This window comes from Pocillopora damicornis, chromosome 2, assembly GCF_964200805.1.
Source record: "Pocillopora damicornis chromosome 2, jaPocDami1.2, whole genome shotgun sequence".
In the NCBI taxonomy this organism is placed as follows: domain Eukaryota; kingdom Metazoa; phylum Cnidaria; class Anthozoa; order Scleractinia; family Pocilloporidae; genus Pocillopora; species Pocillopora damicornis.
In genome coordinates, this window is record NC_142671.1 from 6209477 (window position 1) to 6228402 (window position 18926).

The 18926-nt window shown below is 39.0% G+C and overlaps 2 protein-coding genes across 4 annotated transcripts; both read right to left on the reverse strand.

Moving 5' to 3' along the window:
* Positions 1-250: 250 nt before the first annotated feature.
* On the reverse strand, positions 251-4601 carry LOC113683070 (glutamate carboxypeptidase 2-like). 2 transcript variants are annotated; one of them, XM_089198510.1, is made up of 5 exons: positions 4210-4350; positions 2152-2434; positions 1211-1307; positions 951-1043; positions 251-642 (listed from the first exon to the last, which is right to left on the reverse strand). In XM_089198510.1, exons 2-5 carry the CDS (start codon positions 2360-2362, stop codon positions 462-464), a joined length of 582 nt encoding a protein of 193 aa, XP_089054636.1. In that variant the 5' UTR covers positions 2363-2434; positions 4210-4350; the 3' UTR covers positions 251-461. The 2 variants fall into 2 exon arrangements, with proteins under 2 accessions (XP_089054636.1, XP_089054635.1); XM_089198509.1 differs by lacking the exons at positions 251-642; positions 951-1043; positions 1211-1307 and adding an exon at positions 1827-1979 and having other exon boundaries at positions 4210-4601.
* Positions 4602-5353: 752 nt separating this feature from the next.
* On the reverse strand, positions 5354-18925 carry LOC113683120 (glutamate carboxypeptidase 2). 2 transcript variants are annotated; one of them, XM_089198501.1, is made up of 18 exons: positions 18708-18925; positions 17126-17430; positions 13853-14135; positions 12966-13088; positions 12115-12304; positions 11493-11589; positions 11059-11151; positions 10333-10418; positions 9704-9823; positions 9500-9582; positions 8697-8760; positions 8495-8562; positions 8011-8096; positions 7728-7818; positions 6820-7072; positions 6311-6392; positions 5983-6078; positions 5354-5746 (listed from the first exon to the last, which is right to left on the reverse strand). In XM_089198501.1, the coding sequence occupies exons 2-18, from the start codon at positions 17392-17394 to the stop codon at positions 5566-5568; spliced, it is 2265 nt and encodes a 754-aa protein (XP_089054627.1). In that variant the 5' UTR covers positions 17395-17430; positions 18708-18925; the 3' UTR covers positions 5354-5565. The 2 variants fall into 2 exon arrangements, with proteins under 2 accessions (XP_089054627.1, XP_027056133.2); XM_027200332.2 differs by lacking the exon at positions 18708-18925 and having other exon boundaries at positions 17126-17553.
* Position 18926: the final 1 nt, after the last annotated feature.

Sequence of the window (18926 nt, forward strand, 5' to 3'; positions counted from 1 at the left end):
ATGATTCATGTATAGTCAATTGTGCTGCGATAATGACAATCATTCAACCGAAGGGTCGCAATTTCAGAATTTTCATCTCACTCAGCTCTAATTACTCACACCACATCGTAAAAATTGTAAGACTTACTAACAAAACACCACTAACTTTCGAATTCACCATTTACTCCTAGAAAAAACAACAACACTTTCTCAGAAACACTTTCACCAGCTCGTAATACGAGAGAAGCCAGGTAAAACACACATGAACACCTTGCTTGTCTCTAAATATTTATATAATACACAAAACAAATCGTAAAACTTATGGTTTCTATCACTGCTTGACAAGAGAGATAAATGTGTAATGATATGTCGTGAGTACGCTACAAAGGGTGTTTTTCATTATCTCATTCGTGCTTAAATCAGCTCAGCTACATGACTAAGTCTTCTAATTGAGAAACTTTACGGGGACTACTTAGAATTGTTCACTCAATCGGCGAGAGCTTGAGTATCTGTGCAGCTGAGTTTATGCCATATGCAACAATTAATATTTGCTTCTTGACTTCTTCCTTGGTAACTAATCCTTTTCGAGCACGATAAATGGCGTACACTACGCCACCATACCAATTGTAGTAAATGGTTGGGCTGTGAACCAAAACGACGTGTCTAAAAAACGCAGAATATTCATTAGCTTCACGTAAAAAAAAAAAAAAAAAAAAATAGCAAGTCCGCGGAAACTGAAAAACATTCAGGCTAGATGGTAAGGCTGTAGCAATTCTTGTAGCAATTAGTAGAACAACACCAATAACGCCTTTAATCTCGTCAGAATAAAAGGCCCTGGAAACATTCGACGGAATTTCACAGTCAAAAATGGACAACATTTAGGAATTTGTGTTCAACTCTCACTACCAAGAATTTTACAGCTAAGCCTGTTTCAGAATTATTCTTCCTAATCTTCAAAATCTTTTCTTCACCTCGGATCATCTTCCGCCATCTGTATTCCATACGAAAACTTCAAACCACCTCGGAAGGAGGAATTTGATGGCACCACATCGCGAGTAAGAGTTCTGGATGACCAAAAAATAAAACATGAGAATACGGACATTCCGAAAAAAACTCGTACAAACTGACAAATAATTCTGAATATAAAAATTGTTGGAAAATGTTGCCTGGCTAAACGTGCTTACGCTGTTAAATGCAGATTAATAATTGTAGAACTTGCGTGCTTACTCACCTGAGCAGGGGCTCAGCATCTTTATAAGAAATAGGATGCACAGGAAACTGAGGGAGGAGTTTCTTAGCCTCCTCCACAGGCAGGCGGTACATACCCTCTACAATCAGAAAATAGTATCGCTATGTAAAAATTTCAGTTCTGTACTATGTCATTCTGTAAAGACCTCGTCGCTTTTTAAAAACTGATGTATTCTTATGTTATGTCTTAACCGGCGACTTAGCGATAGAAAACTGGGTCAGTTATCACCATCTTTATGACCAATCCGTCTTTTAACAGGTGAAGTATATCAGTCCCAAGCAACAGGGAATCAGAGGTGACAATAGTATAATGACTCTCCAGGCCTTTTCCACGCTCTTGGTCTGTTTTACGGGAGAAACAATTGAAAAAAAGCGGGCGATCGAAAACCGGCGTTCGTCATGGTCCACATAAACGTCATTTTTCGCACACCGTATTTTTCAATTGTCTCCATTTATTGGAGAGCTTGACACAGGCTACGACCTTGCAGGACTTTCTAAAGGGAGAGAAGATTTCCTCCTCTTTCACAAATCTAAACTTCTTGAGCGTTAACTTCGATATCCTACTTACTAACTTTACTAACTTCTTACTAACTAATTTTTCCAAAGATGCTTGGTACTTGCTGGTCACTCCACCAGGTATCATATCACAAGGAGGTAATAAGAAACTTCTGAAGCTTGCGAAGACGCGATTTAGCAAGTTAAGATTGATTTCAGTTTTGCATGTGACTCTCGAATGGGGTGGCGCAAGTTTTCTACAAAAATTAGAGTGAGAAGTGAAAAAAGTAATATTTTTCCAGATCACTCACGAACACGAAATTGAAAACTTATCTATCATTTTTTTAGGTGGACTTTCGTTTATTTATATACTAATCGTGCGTGTGACCAAGAAAGCACGGAATAGCACAAACACTAATTGACACTCACCCTGACGGATCCTGATGGTGCATAAGCGTTGAAAGGTGGGACCACATTGCTGTTGTTCTCTAAGGGAACAAGGAATTTTCCTTGAGGAGCTGACTTGTGGAGTAGAGTAGATCCATTGTACAGTGCAGCCGATCCTGCCTTCATATCCTTTGGCCGGGACAACAAAATGGTGTAATTCTTCCATATAACATCGATGCCATATTCTTTCCATTTTTTTGCCATGCCCTCCACCAGTTTAAAGTTCTCTGGGCCTCCAGGAAAGTGTGGCACTTTAGTGAAACGCCTGCATGCAATTCAAGAAAGCGTTTAGTATTACTTTCCAGAACTTAATTAAATACAAGTGGTATCCATAAAAATCTCGCGCCCGCAAAATATTAACAAACTAATGATCAGTGTCAACTTTTTTTTTTTTTTTTTTTAAGAATAATTTAAATCAGATCATTAAACGTTAAAATCTATGTATAATGCTTCATCTGAATCAACAGTATTAACATAATCCAGGGAGGCTTTCATGGCATATGCACTGATGCAAACGAAGAGCAAAAAGGTAATGCAGGTCCTCCCAAAATAAGTTTGGTTATAAAACACATTCACACAAAAAAATCGCAGTAAAAAATTCGTTGTAACTGGCAGTCATGCTCGTTTCATGAATTCCTTTCTCGAAAATTCTAAGCTGACGGTTGAATCGGTTTCAGCAGTAGTCACCCCACGATCATTATGGTGGGTGTGTTTGTTCGGGAGTGAAAATGTTTATTTCACAAAGTAGGATACAAAATCGACATCATGTATTTTCAATAAGTGAATGGAGTTGTTACAACTCGGGAGAAGTATCTACAGAACTGGAAATTCAGAGCGATTCAACTCGTTATCTTCGCGAAGCAGAAGGTTGAATGGATTTCCAAATTCAAACTAATGGGAAGAACAAACAAGCAAAGAAAAATACGGTTATCTAAAAAAAAGAAGTGCAAAATAATTAACGCTGCCGAAGTGTAATCCTTCCTGCTGGCTTCATCCATACATGTTGAGATTTAACGGTAGGATTAACCAATTGTTATGAGTTAATTAACCATATCTAAAATCCAGTTTTCATGCTGGTTCTTTTGTCCATAAGCTAATGAAAATTTCATGGTCGCAGTCTTTTTAAAATGAAAACGAACTTACTTAACGCTTTGCAAGGCCAAACAGTTTTACAGCATTAGCCGGCATATTAACCCTCAGTTACTCAAGAGACTAACCTGTCATAATTAAATGATCGAAATGCATCTTACATCTAGCAATGTCTCAGAGGAAATATTTTTTTACTCTCTTATTTTCTGCAGTGGAATTAATCGCGAAGTTGTTTACTAGAGGCTTGCTAAGTTATGGTATGTAAGTAAACTTTAAAAATTCAAGGCTCTCTCCTTGTATGACAAATTTAATTCTGTGATCATCTACGCTTTTTAAGATGTAAGCAATTAGCTGGTTTCTCTTAAGTTAGTATTATGACCTCTGGAAGGTGCCTCTTAGTATGACCTCTGGAAGGTGCCTTTTAGGTTGAACGTGACCAGAATGAGTATGTTATTTTAATTAGCTAAAAATTGTTTGTCAACATTAACACAGGCTTAGGATGCACTCGAACTTCTCATAAGGGTAGTAATGCTGCCTTAGGGAAATACCTTTCTATTGAGATACAATAGCCTGCACTTTAGCCTCTTCGGTCTCGTCTAGGATAACCGCGATTAGGTGAATTTTTGTAGTGAGACCGGAAAATAATTCATGAACAGTTGATCCAGGTTGATTTGACTCTGGGTTACAACCGCTAAGCGTCTTACGATTCATGTAGTAGTCACGATATCCAGCATAATTAACCTCCATGGGTAAAAGCTTTTTTATCTTATCACCGATAATTTGCAACTTTCACCGCCATTTTCAGTGATGAAAACTGATTGCTGTATGCTGATGCACTGACCAAAGAAGTCATATTACTTGTGAAACCTCACTCCAGGCGTCGAACTTGACAAAATAAATAAATTCCTGGACATGTAGCCCGGCTACTGCACGTAGTCTCCTAACACTTACTTCAAGCTATTTTTCAGCTCCTCAGTAGAAATCATGTCGACCGCTCTCTTATGGAACTCTTCAAGCTGTTCTTGGGTATGGCCCTTTGGAGGGTTACAGCCGTCATTCTTGTCGCCATCATCACAACTCTTCGCAGTTCCACGTCCAATAAAGTAACCAGCCAGTACACAGATCCCAAACAACACAAGAAAGATGAGAACAATCGACGATATGAAATAACATCGCCGCTTTGGTGAACTGTAAACGAACGCTTTTTTCTCTTCCATGGACAACATCTCGATGCAGTTCCACGATTGTTTAGAAGCGACCGCCAGCAACAATTTTGTAGTTATTAATATTCTCACGGACGGGTGTTGTTTAGACAGTTGAATGTCGCCTATTTTCAATGCCATTTTGAAATTAAAATATTAATTAGTCATATTACGTCTCTTAGCACTCAACTCCCAGACCAGGCCCAGACAAAATGCAGGATTATTTTGAAGGTAAGCTTTACCTACAGCTAAATTACGCATAGGTGTCACTTTCTATCACGTTCACGTTATGCATGACGTATACTGAAATCTACATGAATAAGTAAAGCTATTTCTGGACTTCAGTCTAGCTATGCTCTCTGATCGGGTGGAAACGGGACCTGGGTTGAGCTTCACGCGCGAGGGAGACGCACGCCCTGGCAACTCAAAATGAATTTTGATTACAAAATTTTGAGCAAATTTTACACAACAAATCACAATTAAACCTCTTTGGCTAAACAGTGTCACCGTAATTACAAGTGTCTAAGTTATTTATCAACCCGATAAAGCCTGAGCACTTTTAACTTATTTCGCTTTTGATAAGGACAAGCGCTTGAAACGAGTTATCACTGACACGAAACTCGGCGACAGATATCTAACGAAAGTCCAAGTCCAAACCATTTTATCTTTGTATAGTCAATTGAATTGCAGAAATCAGTGTTACATTCATTCCAGCTAAAGGGTCGCAAACTGGAAGGTTTTTTTTTTATCAGGCTTTACTTACTTGTAACACATCGTAAAACTCATTGCAAGATCACTAACCAAAAGCACTGTCAACTCTAAGGGACAACAACACTTTCTCATGAAACTATTTGTAAAAGGTCATTCAAAACGCATATGCCGGGAAACCGTGCTTGGTTCTTGATATCTATATGTATTTGGAAGACTTTTCTTTAAAATTATGGTTTTTGTTACTACTTGACTGACAATGGAGATATACGTATAGTATCTCACGGGTATACTTAAAGGAATACATATCCTCACTCTTGCTGACATATACAAAACAGCTTAGCTATACGACACTGTTTCCTCACTGAGAAACTTTACAAGGAGTTTTGTGAAGCGTTCACTCAATCGGTGAGAGCTTGAGTATTTGTGCAGCTGAGTTTATGCCATATGCAACAATTGATATTTGCTTTTTGACTTCTTCCTTGGTAACTAATCCTTTTCGAGCACGATAAATGGCGTCCACCACGCCACCATACCAACTGTAGTAAATGGTTGGGCTGTGAACCAAAACGACGTGTCTAAAAAACGTAGAATATTCATTAGCTTCACGTAAGAAACTAGAAAGCATTCACGCTAAATGGTAAGTCTGTTGGTACTGTTTGGTTCTGCTCAGGGAAGAGGGAAAATCAAAGAACTTTTAAATAAATTGTGATATCCACTTTGAGAGAGAGAGAAAAAATATATGGAAACGCTTAACGATATGAATAATGCTACCCCACATGTTGGGGAAAATAAATAAAACAATCTTACTTACCTCTGCAATGGGTTGGCCTGCAGAATTCCCTCAAGATTTATGAATGCCCGTTCAACATTAAGCAAGCGTGTGTTGATTTTTCGCACAACTGCAACGCTGAAAAAAAAGCAACGAAAAAGAGACAAATTAATGAACTTGTAGTCGGTAACTCACAGAAGCATGTCGCAACATATTCTCGTGAAAGACACTGCTTATCTCCTATATGCAAGGCATCTCTTTCCCAACGGAAATTTAAGATGTGTTCCACGGTATATAAGTCTAACGGAATAGTGCAAGAAAATGTTCCAGTGGTACTCAAGCATAGGGGTTAAAGTAAAGGCTTTCTCACTTTTCTTTGTCTGCTCCTTTCACAAAGTCGTCAAATTCTCGGGAAGCACTCAGAAAGTTTTCCACAGCTTCGTCAAGAAACTCTGCCAATAATGAGTATACGCATTACACATATTGGTTATATCAGTCAGCCGAGCATTCATAATACCACAATATACAAAAAAATAAAATAAAATATATCGTTGGAAGTCTCATCTTTCCAACCATCTCTAAAATGATGATCATCTCTATCTTCCCATCGATGTCACTATCGAATTTCCGTTTTCTTCTGAATCATCAGGAGAGCCGGCTTAAAGAGTCTTGCAAAGAGCTATCTTTTCTGCACGTCCGGAGAATGCCAAAATCCTTTCAAAGAAGAATTGCTTCAAAAAACTGCGCACATCTTTTTTGAAGAATGCATACAATGAGCTAATTCTGAAAAATAACAAACTGGAGGGAACTTAGAAAACACGATCATGTTTTTTCTCTAATCTTGCGTCGACGTTATTATTAATGAAAACGGTAACTTACTCAGATCTTCTCTTGCATTGTACTTTTTAAAGTCTTCCTCAAACTTCTTCTTTATTTTTATATTGTAAATTTTCATATTAACGCCATAATGAGTCACGTTAAATGGAAGTATCACAGAGTCAGCCAGCACCATAGTAATCTCAGTCCAAACCCTTGTAGTCACTTGATGGTATTTAAACTCGGGGTCAATTAAAGTTGACATCCACCAAAAATTATCGTGAACTGTGTGGTATAAAGGATTGCTGCTAGTTTTCTGTAAGAAGAAAAACGATGATAGCTATGTAAGTAAAAAAACATAGCTACGGGTATGTTAGATCAACAGTTGCTCTCGATATAAGTCAAGAAGATTCTAAGGCCTGTTACAAAACCCGTATGAAAGTACAACTGATATTCTTCAGGTACATTATAAAATAACTGATAAGTAATGAACATCCTCATTGGTCAAGAACCTATCGTTAGTTGCACCGGTAGACCCCATATAAAATTGAAGTTTATTTCATCATCAACGTATTAGATTGTGGCCGGTTTTCTGGCTCGTGATTTATAATATTTTCTCGTGTTCTTCTAAAATCCCTCGTGGGTTTTTACGCCGGTAAACTGATAAGTGTGGTCTAATGCTTGATTTTAGCACGGTAAAGGTACCGCAGGTATTTCAAATACAGCTAGCTATGTTACCTTGTCACTTCCCCCTCACCTGAGAGGTGCGGCGAATGAATCTGAGTCATAGAAAAAGCGTTACCAATGGCATGAGTTACCATACCATTTGCCTCATTCAAAAATGACTTTAGGGCACAATAGAGGTCAAGCGTTCAATTGATATGAGCCTTATCAGCACTCTCAAGCACAAGGCCGATAAATCACATCAGCGAAACTTGCCGTCCTATTCAAACAAACGACTTACTACTTACGCTGTTGTATGTGTAACGAATATCCACAATGGGAATTCCAAGCCTTTGGATAAAGTTGACATAATCACTGCCTGCTCTTGGTTGCTGAAGTCTAAAAAAAATTAATGAAAAGAATAATAAGTAAGTATTAACAAATAATAGGTAACTATCTAGAGTGCTCAGATTACTTGGACATATTTACAACAATGTTGTTGTTTTTTTGTGGTTGTTCACTTTTCCGTCTGTATTTCCTTCTTACGAAATGTACTAGAAAAATTAACTAAATTATCGAGTGATGACGTACCTTGGCAAATAATTTAGCCCCAACGTGTTTGGAATTTTCCTGATCCATTCATCAAAAGCCGTTTCGTTTCCTAAGGGGCTTGGTACCTGAAGAAGTGAGAGCGGTCGTTTAGCTCGGTAACCTATCCGATGTGTTACCTTTTCTATAATATACACCCCGGAAAAGTTTTGAAGAATTTTAAATTAGAAGTACGATGTAAATTGAATTGTGAGCAACAGACTAAACCTTCACGTCTGCCTGATGCCTTCTGCACTCTTGGCAAGTAAAGTAACATGAACAACTAGAAGTCGACATAACATTCAGGTCCCTCATCCCACTTCTGCTTAACACTTATGCTCTTATCCCGTATCATAGAATAGTTAGATACCAAAATGACATCAAAACAGTATACCCGGCTAGTCTTTCTTTGTTCCAATTTCGTTCCTAGTGCGATTTACGACAAGCATGGTTTGAGCAGCTAAATTTATTTATGTTTGGCACTAACCTTCATTGCTCCTCTGGCCAGAACCCAGTCCATGAGAGGCGCGGACTTTGCTCGGAAAGAATAGTTCCCTTAAGAGATATAGTGATAGTCATCAACCAAAAGACACTAAACGACCACCAATTTGGATATATTAAATCACAAGTTAAATCATTTGTATTCAAATTATATTGATTTTATATTGATTATCCCTATATGGTCTTACCGTCAACTGACATGTCCACATTGAGATACGCCACGGCTCGGGCAGACAATAACCTCGAATGCTCCTTTAACAAAACAAAAATATAATTTTTTTCACGCGACTGGTTACTTTTTGAGAGTTTTGTTAAACCACAGCAACGTGCATCCCTTTCTTTAACCCTTTAAATCCCATGAGTGACCAAGACAGAATTTCTCCTTACAATATCAAGACAATATAAGGCAGACAAGTGATGAGAATAAAGAAAAATATCAATTAGGGGAAAATTAGTTGATCTAATACCAAATTCTCCAAACTAACTTCACAAGAACTGTATGGTAGACAGTAAGGAGAATTACTAATGAGATCTTGGGAGTTAAAGGGCCAGGTCAATTGAAAAAGGAACCCACAGGAGGTAAATTATTTTTTAAGCCGAATGAATTTTAGAAGCCTCCTCTGAATAATCCGAAAGTTATAGAAAAGTTGTTTGGTATCGAAATGACCCTTGATTACATTACGTTTTCACTCCTTGGCCATGTGACTGGTCTAAAAATTGAGGTCACTCTCTCGATGAAGATCTGATTGGCTGAACTGTTTCGCGCTTGGGGTCAGTGTTTGTTTTGAGTTATCATTGTCTCCTTGTGATACACTGCTCGACTGACCGCTGTCATTACTTCGCTTTTGGTTTATACCACCCTCAGTTTAGAGTTTAGACCCACTCAATATCACCTTGATGGCTCGCGTTTCCCGGGATTTGTACTATGGCCTCTATGGGCAAGGAGCACTCCATATTTCTAAACCGTCTACCAGTAGATATATCAACGTACCTCCAGCCACTCAACAGATCCCATATACTTCGGTTCCTCAGCTCCCCAGCTTAACAAGACTATAGTGCGCTTTGGTTTCCATCCTAAAATGATAAAAAAATCCCATCAATTTTGAAGTTCACGAATTAACCAATCAAAGACACATTGCGATAAATCGATCATATCAACGGAACTTGTTTTACAGTTAAAACATAGTCGCTGTACCTTCCTTGAGCTGTGCTCCAAGAGCTCTGGACAACTCCATCAAAGCGGCAGTGCCACTAGATGCATCTGCAGCACCAAATACCCAAGCATCCCGGTGGTTACCCAGTAACACCAATTCATCTGCGAAAAGTTTGAAACGTAAATCATAATCTAGAAGTGCTTTGAAAGTGAAACTTAAACATTTCTGCAGCGGACCACCTCACCAGCTCTTGTAATTCGTCTAAAGCAGAAGGGGTTCTTTCATTAATCTCCAAAAACCGAAATTCTCTAGTGTCATCAAAAATGTGACTAAACAATATCACCTCAGTGACGCCGGCCCATTATCGCAGGCGCACTTTTCTCGTGTTCTCCATTATTACGCAGGTAAACTGATAGAATGTGCGATCAGTTGCTTTAATGAAATGCCTGTGGGTTTACTAGTTCAATGAACGATAGCTTTTTTTACCAATCAGGGCGCTGGTAGTATCTCAGTCATTACATAAAAAATGAACATACGGGCACCTTGCACTGCACAGTTTTCTTTTAATTTCCTGCTGGTAAAATTTTAAAAACAAAGTTCCAAGGCTAAGGATGTGCGTTAACTGTTTTGTGAATTGATTATGACTCCTTTGAGTAGCTCAGACACATACCAGGGTGAGTGGATCCTTGAATTACTCCCATCAAGTTGTAAACATCTGTTACATATAGTTCATTGGTACAATTCACCTCGATCTCCCTGGGAGAATGAGGAAACACAAAACGAATTAACACAAAAGCCACCGAAGCCCCAAAGGATTGTCAGAAAATTCAACCCACTCTGAAGGAACTTTTCAGTCCTCCTTAGCCTTAGCAGAAGTTTAATTCAAAACAGACAACACCTTTATCACCTTCTGGCATTACAGGTGGCCATAACTTATCCTCCTCCACCATCACGTGTTGAATGTCAAATAAACTCCAACTTTTCTCCTATTTGCAACCTTAGTTTTCCAATACAGTATTTAGGTGACGCGGTTCATCACCAGGAAATGAAATTTCGCATTTGGTCAAAAATTGAAGAAAGATCAAATTTATAAAAGAGATAGCAATCTCTTGGTTTGGAGAATAATTCTTTGCGTCGCACCGACAAATAATAAAACATTTATCAAAGCAAATTTTTAATTTCCGGGGGAATCTATGGATCTTCTGTTGACGCTATTCCTGTGGCCACAGAATAACACCGATAACATCCAAATATAAAGGCCTTACGAACACTCAATGGTATTTGCTATGTTATCCCAAAATATTTCACCGGATTTTGTCTCTCACTCTCTCTAAGAATTTCATACCCAAGCCCGTTTCGATATCATTCTCTGTACTCTTCAAAATCTATTCTTCACCTCGGATCATCTTCCGCCATCTGTATTCCATACGGAAAGTTCAAACCACCTTGGAAGGAAGAATTGGGTAAGACCACATCGCGTGTGAGAATCCTAAATAGACAAAAAACATGCCGCACGTTACTTTTGTAAAGAAAAAGTAGAGGAAATATCTCACAAAATAAAAACTTGAACAAACTGACAATACAGCTGTAAATATAGTCATTAATGGAAGGTAACTGACTAAAGAAGCTGTTGCCTGACTAAAGAAGCTTACATAGAATGCAGATTGGATCCAGCAAAAGAGGGATTCTTTCCACAACTTACTACGCCATTATGGACATTTGGAGAGGTTTCTTTTTTCACAATTCAGAATTAAGATTGATGAAAATGTCATTGAGAATTAATAATACATCGCTGTGCTCTAGGATTGCAGAACTTACGTGCTCACTTACCTGAGCAGGGACTCAGCATCTTCATAAGAAATAGGATGAACAGGAATCTGAGGGAGGAGTTTTTCAGCCTCCTCCTTTGGCAGACGATACATACCCTCTAGAATCAGAAAAAAGTATAGCAATGTAAGAATTCCAGTTCTGTACAAACGTATTTATAGTGTATGACCTTGTCTCTCTGATGAGTGGTGTGCATGCTCCTATGTCGCTTAGCGGTGTCTTCATTAGTGGCTTAAAATCAGAGATGTTACGATGGGTTTACCTCCTTCTACATAACTAATCCGTATTGAAACACAGATTAATTTACTTGAAGTATTTCCCAGGCAAACAGGAGATCAGAAGCGAAAAAAGTATAATGACCCTCCAAGCCTTTTCCAAGCTCTCAGTCTGAGCTATGGGGACACTGAACTACAGAAAGAAAAAAAACCGGCGAGCGAAAACCAACGGTTACCATGGTCCACCCGACCACCATTTTTCGCTTGCTCTTTTATTTGATAGTATCTTCCTATTACAGGGCTTAGCTACGACCTGAAGACCTTGACCACGACCATGAAGAGAGAAGATTCTCTCCTCTTTAAGGCATCTAAACGTCTTGCACGTTAACCGGCTAAGACATCCTACTTACTGACTGAAGGGTAGCCCGGCGTCTGTGGATCGCCTCTTATTGGAGTTGATTTGATGTTTCCTCGTTGAACTGCAGAATTAGGCAGCCAATTGTACTTTGGGTACACCTTATCAACACCTTGCTTTGCATAATCCTCAGGATCCATGTATAATATCACTCCGATAGCTCCTTCCTTGTGAGCACGTTTGGGCTAAAGGAAAGCGGTCTGTGATTTAGAGTTGACAAGTTACTTACTTCTAGCTGTATCTCTGCTATTCTTCATCCGAGGAGAACCTCATACAGGATCCGAGAGGGGAGAGGGGATAAACTGAGGAGTAGACCAAGAGAGAAGCCAGAAACCTGCTGATACGCTAAGTTAAAAAACTGAATTTTAGCAACATTCTCAGGAGCTTCTCACACCACAACAAAATGATTTCAAATTGTAGACAATCTTTACCCAAAGGATACCTTTTTTTATGGGCTAATTACATTTCGCTTCAAGGTACAGTCCAATCTTATCCATGACAAAAATGATTATCACATCTTCAAGCATTTATTACAACACTCAGAACACCTGGCCAACTTCATGCCATCCGTTTCCTGGGTCATTCATTTAAAAGACAACAATAGCTGGATTCACCTTTTCACCCTCAACAAATCAATACAATTTTCTGCATTGTTTTCCCAACATTTCGTATCATTTTAACCCTCAGAGTGGGGTATCAAATCAAACGATATCCCATACATTATATTTTTCTTTCTTCATATCACCTTACTGCTTGAAAAGCTTTCGATACGGTAAGGAGAAATTGCTTCATGGTCACTCCAGAGAGTGAGTCAGTCAACTTCTCCAACACCAAACAAGAGCTAACCTTAGTTGAACGTCCAACCTTTCCATATCGCATAATGACGATTTTACCACTGCAGTTAACTCCAAGTTCTTTGAGTTTCTCAAAGTCTTCGTCTCGCCCATAATTAGCATACACGAGTTTCCCCTGGAGATTCAGAGCAAAAGAAGTGCGGTGATGAATATCATCATGAAAAATATAACTTAAAATTAAGCTTGTGTGGTGGTTGTCAATCGTATTTCAAATTAACTTTTCAATTTAGTGGATACTAGCGTTAGTCTGTGACATCCATGAATACTCAATCCGCCACGGAAACTCTGAGGTGTTGCTTTTTCAGAAACTAGGGAAGCTGGTTTTCGCACTCTAATGCATCTATCTGAATGCACCCTCTGGATATAATGGTAGGGAAAAGCCCTTTTACATAATCATATGTTTTATCATTGATACTTTGAAAAGCTTCGTTAAAAATGCCATACCAGTTGTTGGGTCATTTTAATCTATGTCATAAAATTAAAACCAAAGTCATCACAACGACTAATCTCTGCAAAAACGCAGAATGTCACGAGAAGGTCATGAGAACGTAACCCTGAAACTCCCAAGTTATGATTGTTAATTCTCCCCTGTAGCTGCTACACATTCACTTCGAATCACTTTTGGGATTTAAAAGGTTTAAATACAAATATGCAAACTACCTGAAGCTTGGGAACACGCAAACTATCGGGTTGAGAGTGACTGGCTAGCGTCAGTTTTTAGAGCAGTCACAATGCAAAGGAAAAAAATCAAAGTTTTCTGGATTACTTCCAAAACTCATATGAAAATTGCTCCAATGCTATTGACGTGGGATTTCGGTTTTCACGCTTAAGCTGAGCAAACCAGTCAAGCAAGCATTTAAACTGTGAATAGACACTCACTTTTGCGGATCCTGATGGTGCATAGGCGTTGAAAGGTGGGACCACTTTGCTGTTGTTCTCTGAGGGAACAAGGAATCTTTCTTGAGGAGCTGACTTGCGGATCAGAATAGATCCATTGTACAGCGCAGCTGCTCCTGCCTTCATATCCTTTGGCCGAGACAACATAATGGAGTAATTCTTCCATATAACATCGATGCCATATGCCCTCCATTTCTCTGCCATGTCCTTCGCCAGTTCAAAGTTCTCTGGGTCCCCAGGAAAGTGTGGCACTTTGGTAAACTTCCTGCAATTCAAGCAAGTGTTTGGAATTACGTTCATGAACTTGATTAAATACAAGTGATATCCATCATACCTCACGCCAGTAAAACATCTTAACTCAGGTTTTAGTGTCGTTGAATAGGATCACTAGAAATTGACATCGATGTATAATGCTTTATCTGGATCAGCAGATTTTACAATGAAACAATCCAAGAAGACGTGCATTAATACAGACGTTATGCAAAAAGATAGTGGAAGTCCTTTCAAAGGATGTTTGGTTAAAAACAAACAAACAAACAAACAAGTAACAAAACAAATTTAGGCGTCGGTTTGGTTTAAAATTCTTTTTAACTCGTTTAAGTTCATGTTTGTCTGCGCACAAATTACTTGCTCTAAAATATTAAACGGATGGTCGAACGGGTTACAACTGATGTCGCCGTCATGAACATTCCAGTAAGCGTAGAGTATGTGTGAACGTTCGTTTTATGGAAAAAAAGGACATAAAATCGAAACTATTTTGCAATTAATGATGTACATGAGAAAATTACTCAGTTCTGATTGGCTGAGCCGATAAATGCAGTATTCAGGTAGTGCAGAGGAGAGTTAATTCAGGGCAAAGAAGTAACAAACCAGACATTCTGATTGGTCAATAATCAAAGAAACTCACAGATAGCCAATCAAGTGCGAGCCTTGGATGTCACAACATTTGGATACGCTGAAAATTTGCGAGCGAAACAATGGCCGGCGTATTAAGTAGGTTTCCTTTGGCCACCGTAACAACAATACAGCGGCTGAAAAACAGCTCTAACAACGAAAACACTGTAAAAAGCACTGCTTTTTGGGTTGTCGATTTGGAAAAAGTGGTCTTCAGAGAAAGGAATTGCGAAAGGAAAGGAAAATTGAGAAAGGAAATCGAAAATTTCGACCCGACCCAGCTTAACACTTTACTCGAGCGATTCTACGCCGAAATTAAAAATACGGTTTAACCTCGAAACGACGATTCCATTTCATCGAAAGTAATTCGGACACAGACTGAACAATTCCTTGAACTGTTTAGCCGGACTTTGAACTTTTTTGCGCCTTAAAGATGTGAAAATTTCATTATATATTATTGTTTTGATCGTATGCGGTTGTTTTGATCGAACACACAAAGTTACTTGCAGAGTTGAATAAATTATTCTTGCACTTGATTCGCGCGCTTTGCTTCTGCATCAATTACGATAAGCTATCTCGTATTTTTTCATGTACATTATTAGCACGTAATCACATGACTTTTCTCGTGCAATTTGGAATAAGTAGGAGTTTTAATAACCTGGGAGGAGAAGGCGAAAAAATTGAAAATTCAGGGTCTTCGAATGTCAGAATAATAATAAGAACAAACAAGTAACGAAAAAATTAAGCCGCTTCCGTTTACCTTTCTTTCTGGAGTCAAAACATTTTGAGATTTCAGGGTTGAAACAACCGATTGTTGAGACGGAGTTATAAAACCATCTCTTCAACTAGATTTTCATGCTCAATCCTTTGTCCAAAGTTAATGACAAGTGCTTGGTGGTCTTAGTATGAACTAATATAGCTAGCGCTCTTAATGAAAACACCCTATGTCTTGCTAATGTCGAGTTATTTGCTCTACAACTTAGAATCATTCTGCAACCGCCTTTCTTCGTTCGCATCTTTATTAAGCGCGTAATACGAAGAAAGGAAATAAAGATATTCAGGGATCAATTAAACAGCGATTAGGAGAGTATCTTTGTTTTTTATTTCTTTCATATCAGGAAAAGAAGAGACAGGTAGGTCATAGGAAACGGAAGAGGGCATGATCACACGCTAGGGATTGGTAACAAATGTACTTCTTTACTGCTAAATAATTAAAACACCTATTAACCGATCCGATAAATACATGAATGCGTCTCTGCTGTGGCACCGATTTGAGTTATGGACTGCCGTGTATAATTGACATACGAGGCAGCAACATCCGCCGACAATAATAACTCCTGGTTGATTGATTAAACAGAATCCCTTTAAAGGACTAACCTGGCATCATTAGATGATCTAAATGCATCTTTTTTTCTAGAAATGAACCAGTTTAACATATATCTCCAGGTTGTTTACCAAAGGCCGGCTCAACTATCGTATGCAAATATATTGAAAAAAGAAAGGCTTTCTTTGGGTGGCTGCTCGCTGTGTGACTATGCTTATCATGTAGTCATCTACGCTTTATGAGATGTCAACTATTTACAAGGTTCTCAAAAGTTAGCTTGATGAAGTCGCTTTTAAAGCTGGAGGTGCCTGTTAGGTTTTACATGACCTAGGTGAAAATGTTATTTTCATTTGCTAAGAACTTTCTGTCAACAAATAACGTGGGCTTAGGATTAGGAGGGTGTACTTGAACTTCTTGTGGGGGTATTACTGCCGCCTTGGAGAAATACCCTCTTGGTAAGAGAAAGTAGCCTGAATTCTAACCTCTCCTGTCTCGCATAGACAGCCGCGATCGGGTGAATTTTTGCAGGGAGAGACCAAAAAATAATCAATTGTTGTTAGTTGATTTCACACCGAGTTCAAACGTTTTCTGATTCTTCGGCATTTTGGATTGCTAAGTGCTCTATAAATTCGGGTGAATCCGGATCAATATATGATATTTCACGGCAACAGTCGTAGTATGATCACAGATTCACTTTGCATCCAGAGCAGACATGTCTGCGTCTGAAATTGTGCACCCTGTTTAAAGGAGATGGGGTGAATGTCAAACCCATATCCTGTTACTAACCGTGTGTTCGCTTAGGACCTCCGGAGCAAAGAAAAATTTTAAGATTCACGGTATCCTGTACCATTTACCCCCAAAATAAAAGTTTTGCAATCGTACAACCGAATTCGATATCAATTAGTTCTAACTTTCACCGCCATAAATAATTGATTGCTGCTGCATTCTGCAAAAACGTCATATGAATTTACTCGTTGACCCTGACTTGGCAATCAGGTTTTGTACACAGCTACTGCATGTAGTTTCTTACTACTTACTTCAAGTTTTTTCTCAGCTCCACAGTAGAAATCATGTCGACCGCTCTCTTGTGGAACACTTCCAGCTGCTCCTGGGTATCGCCCTTTGGCTTGGAGCGGTCATTCTTGTCGCCATCATCACAACCTTTGGCAGCTCCACGTCCAATAAAGTAACCAGCCAGTATACCGATCCCAAAGAAAACAAGAAGGCTGAGCACAATCAGCGCAATAGCACACTTGCGTCGTTTTGGTGAATTGTAAAGCAACGAATACGATCCTTTCTCCTCCATGGAAATCTCGATGCGTACTGAAACTGTTACCTTAACCTTAGTAATAATTAACATAAACAAGAGTAAGTGCGGTTTAGATTTCAGACAGTTGCATGACACATGATGTAAATACCATCAAATTGACTTTCACGTCATTTAGCACTCAAGTCATTCTCATCACAGACGAAGTGGATGCCGGATAATTATTAAGGTTATTTTATTCATAGACCATATCAGTTATCAGCTATCGTTATTGATTTTAGTCTCCCTAACTAATATACATGCAGGTGCCCCTTTTTCCCACGTAACGCATGACTTATCGTGAAAATGTACATAAGCAGGTAACGCTGAGTGTTGTAGTTTCCTGCATGCAGGTGAGAGTGAAAAAAGAACCATGCGCGAGATGACAGGCGTTCATCGCGCTCACCTACAAATCACACGCTTCCATTAAGGAAGCCTGTCCTATATAGAGCCCTTCACCAAGAACAAATAAAATATGGAAAATACACAAATGTAAAAGACCATAACCTCTGTCACCGTACCTCATACTGGCGCGGAATACTATCTATTATTGAACACTTTTTTTCATTTATTCTAAAGCAAAACAAAAAAACAAAGAAAAACAATGGGGGTTGACTCGACCCCTGAGGTGGAACAGACAAAGCTTAGTCAAACTAAATAAACCACACACAATTCATTTTGAGGTTAATTGATCACTGATAATTTATGCGAGATACTTCAACCGTAAAGAAGAAAGATTTCAAGCCCTTTACTCCGGTTTGAGCCCACTATCTTGATGCATGATGTCAGGGGAAATCGAACGTAACGGATGCTTAACTGTCAGAATTGAAACTTACAATGGACTGCGTCCCGATCTTGCCTTCTCAAATCTCCGAGAGACGTGATTTTTTTTTTTTTTTGGCGCTTAATAAATAAAAAAAGCTATAAACAGCGGACTCCATAACACGGGTGAGGCACTTCTCCAAACAGCCAGTTAGGCACGTTAGGGAAGAGGTTTGCGGTACATTGGATCAAAGTATGCGACTTTTTAGCATCCAGTTAGGGGGCATATATAAACTTGTATTAGCTGAAACCCCTCTTAACGTAAACTTACTAGACTTAAAGGTTAAATTTACCTCCCCCTCCCCAGTCCTTTTCCATTCCAAAGCCCCCCCGACACATTTCATTGCCACATTTCTCAAGCGATAAAATCACCCTACTCTTTTCATTGAGCGTAAGTTTCATCACTGGCATGCAAAAGGGTCAAATTATTTGCAGATTCAAAACCGTACAGAACGTTGATTAAATATGGGTTATCCGAAGTCTCTTACTACCTGTGGAGCTGGAAGTTTTTGGAATTGTTAGGAGCCTCTGAAAGCCATGCTTTTCGACAAGGCTGCGTCATCGCCGTCTGCTTCTTTATTTTGTATAATCCAAATCCTTGCTACCTCACGTTTGACGGCTGATTATGACCAGTTGACGCTTAGCACTTATTAGATGTGTGGAAGGGTTTGAAGATCACTTGGGGCCAACAAGAAGTCCTGGGTACCATA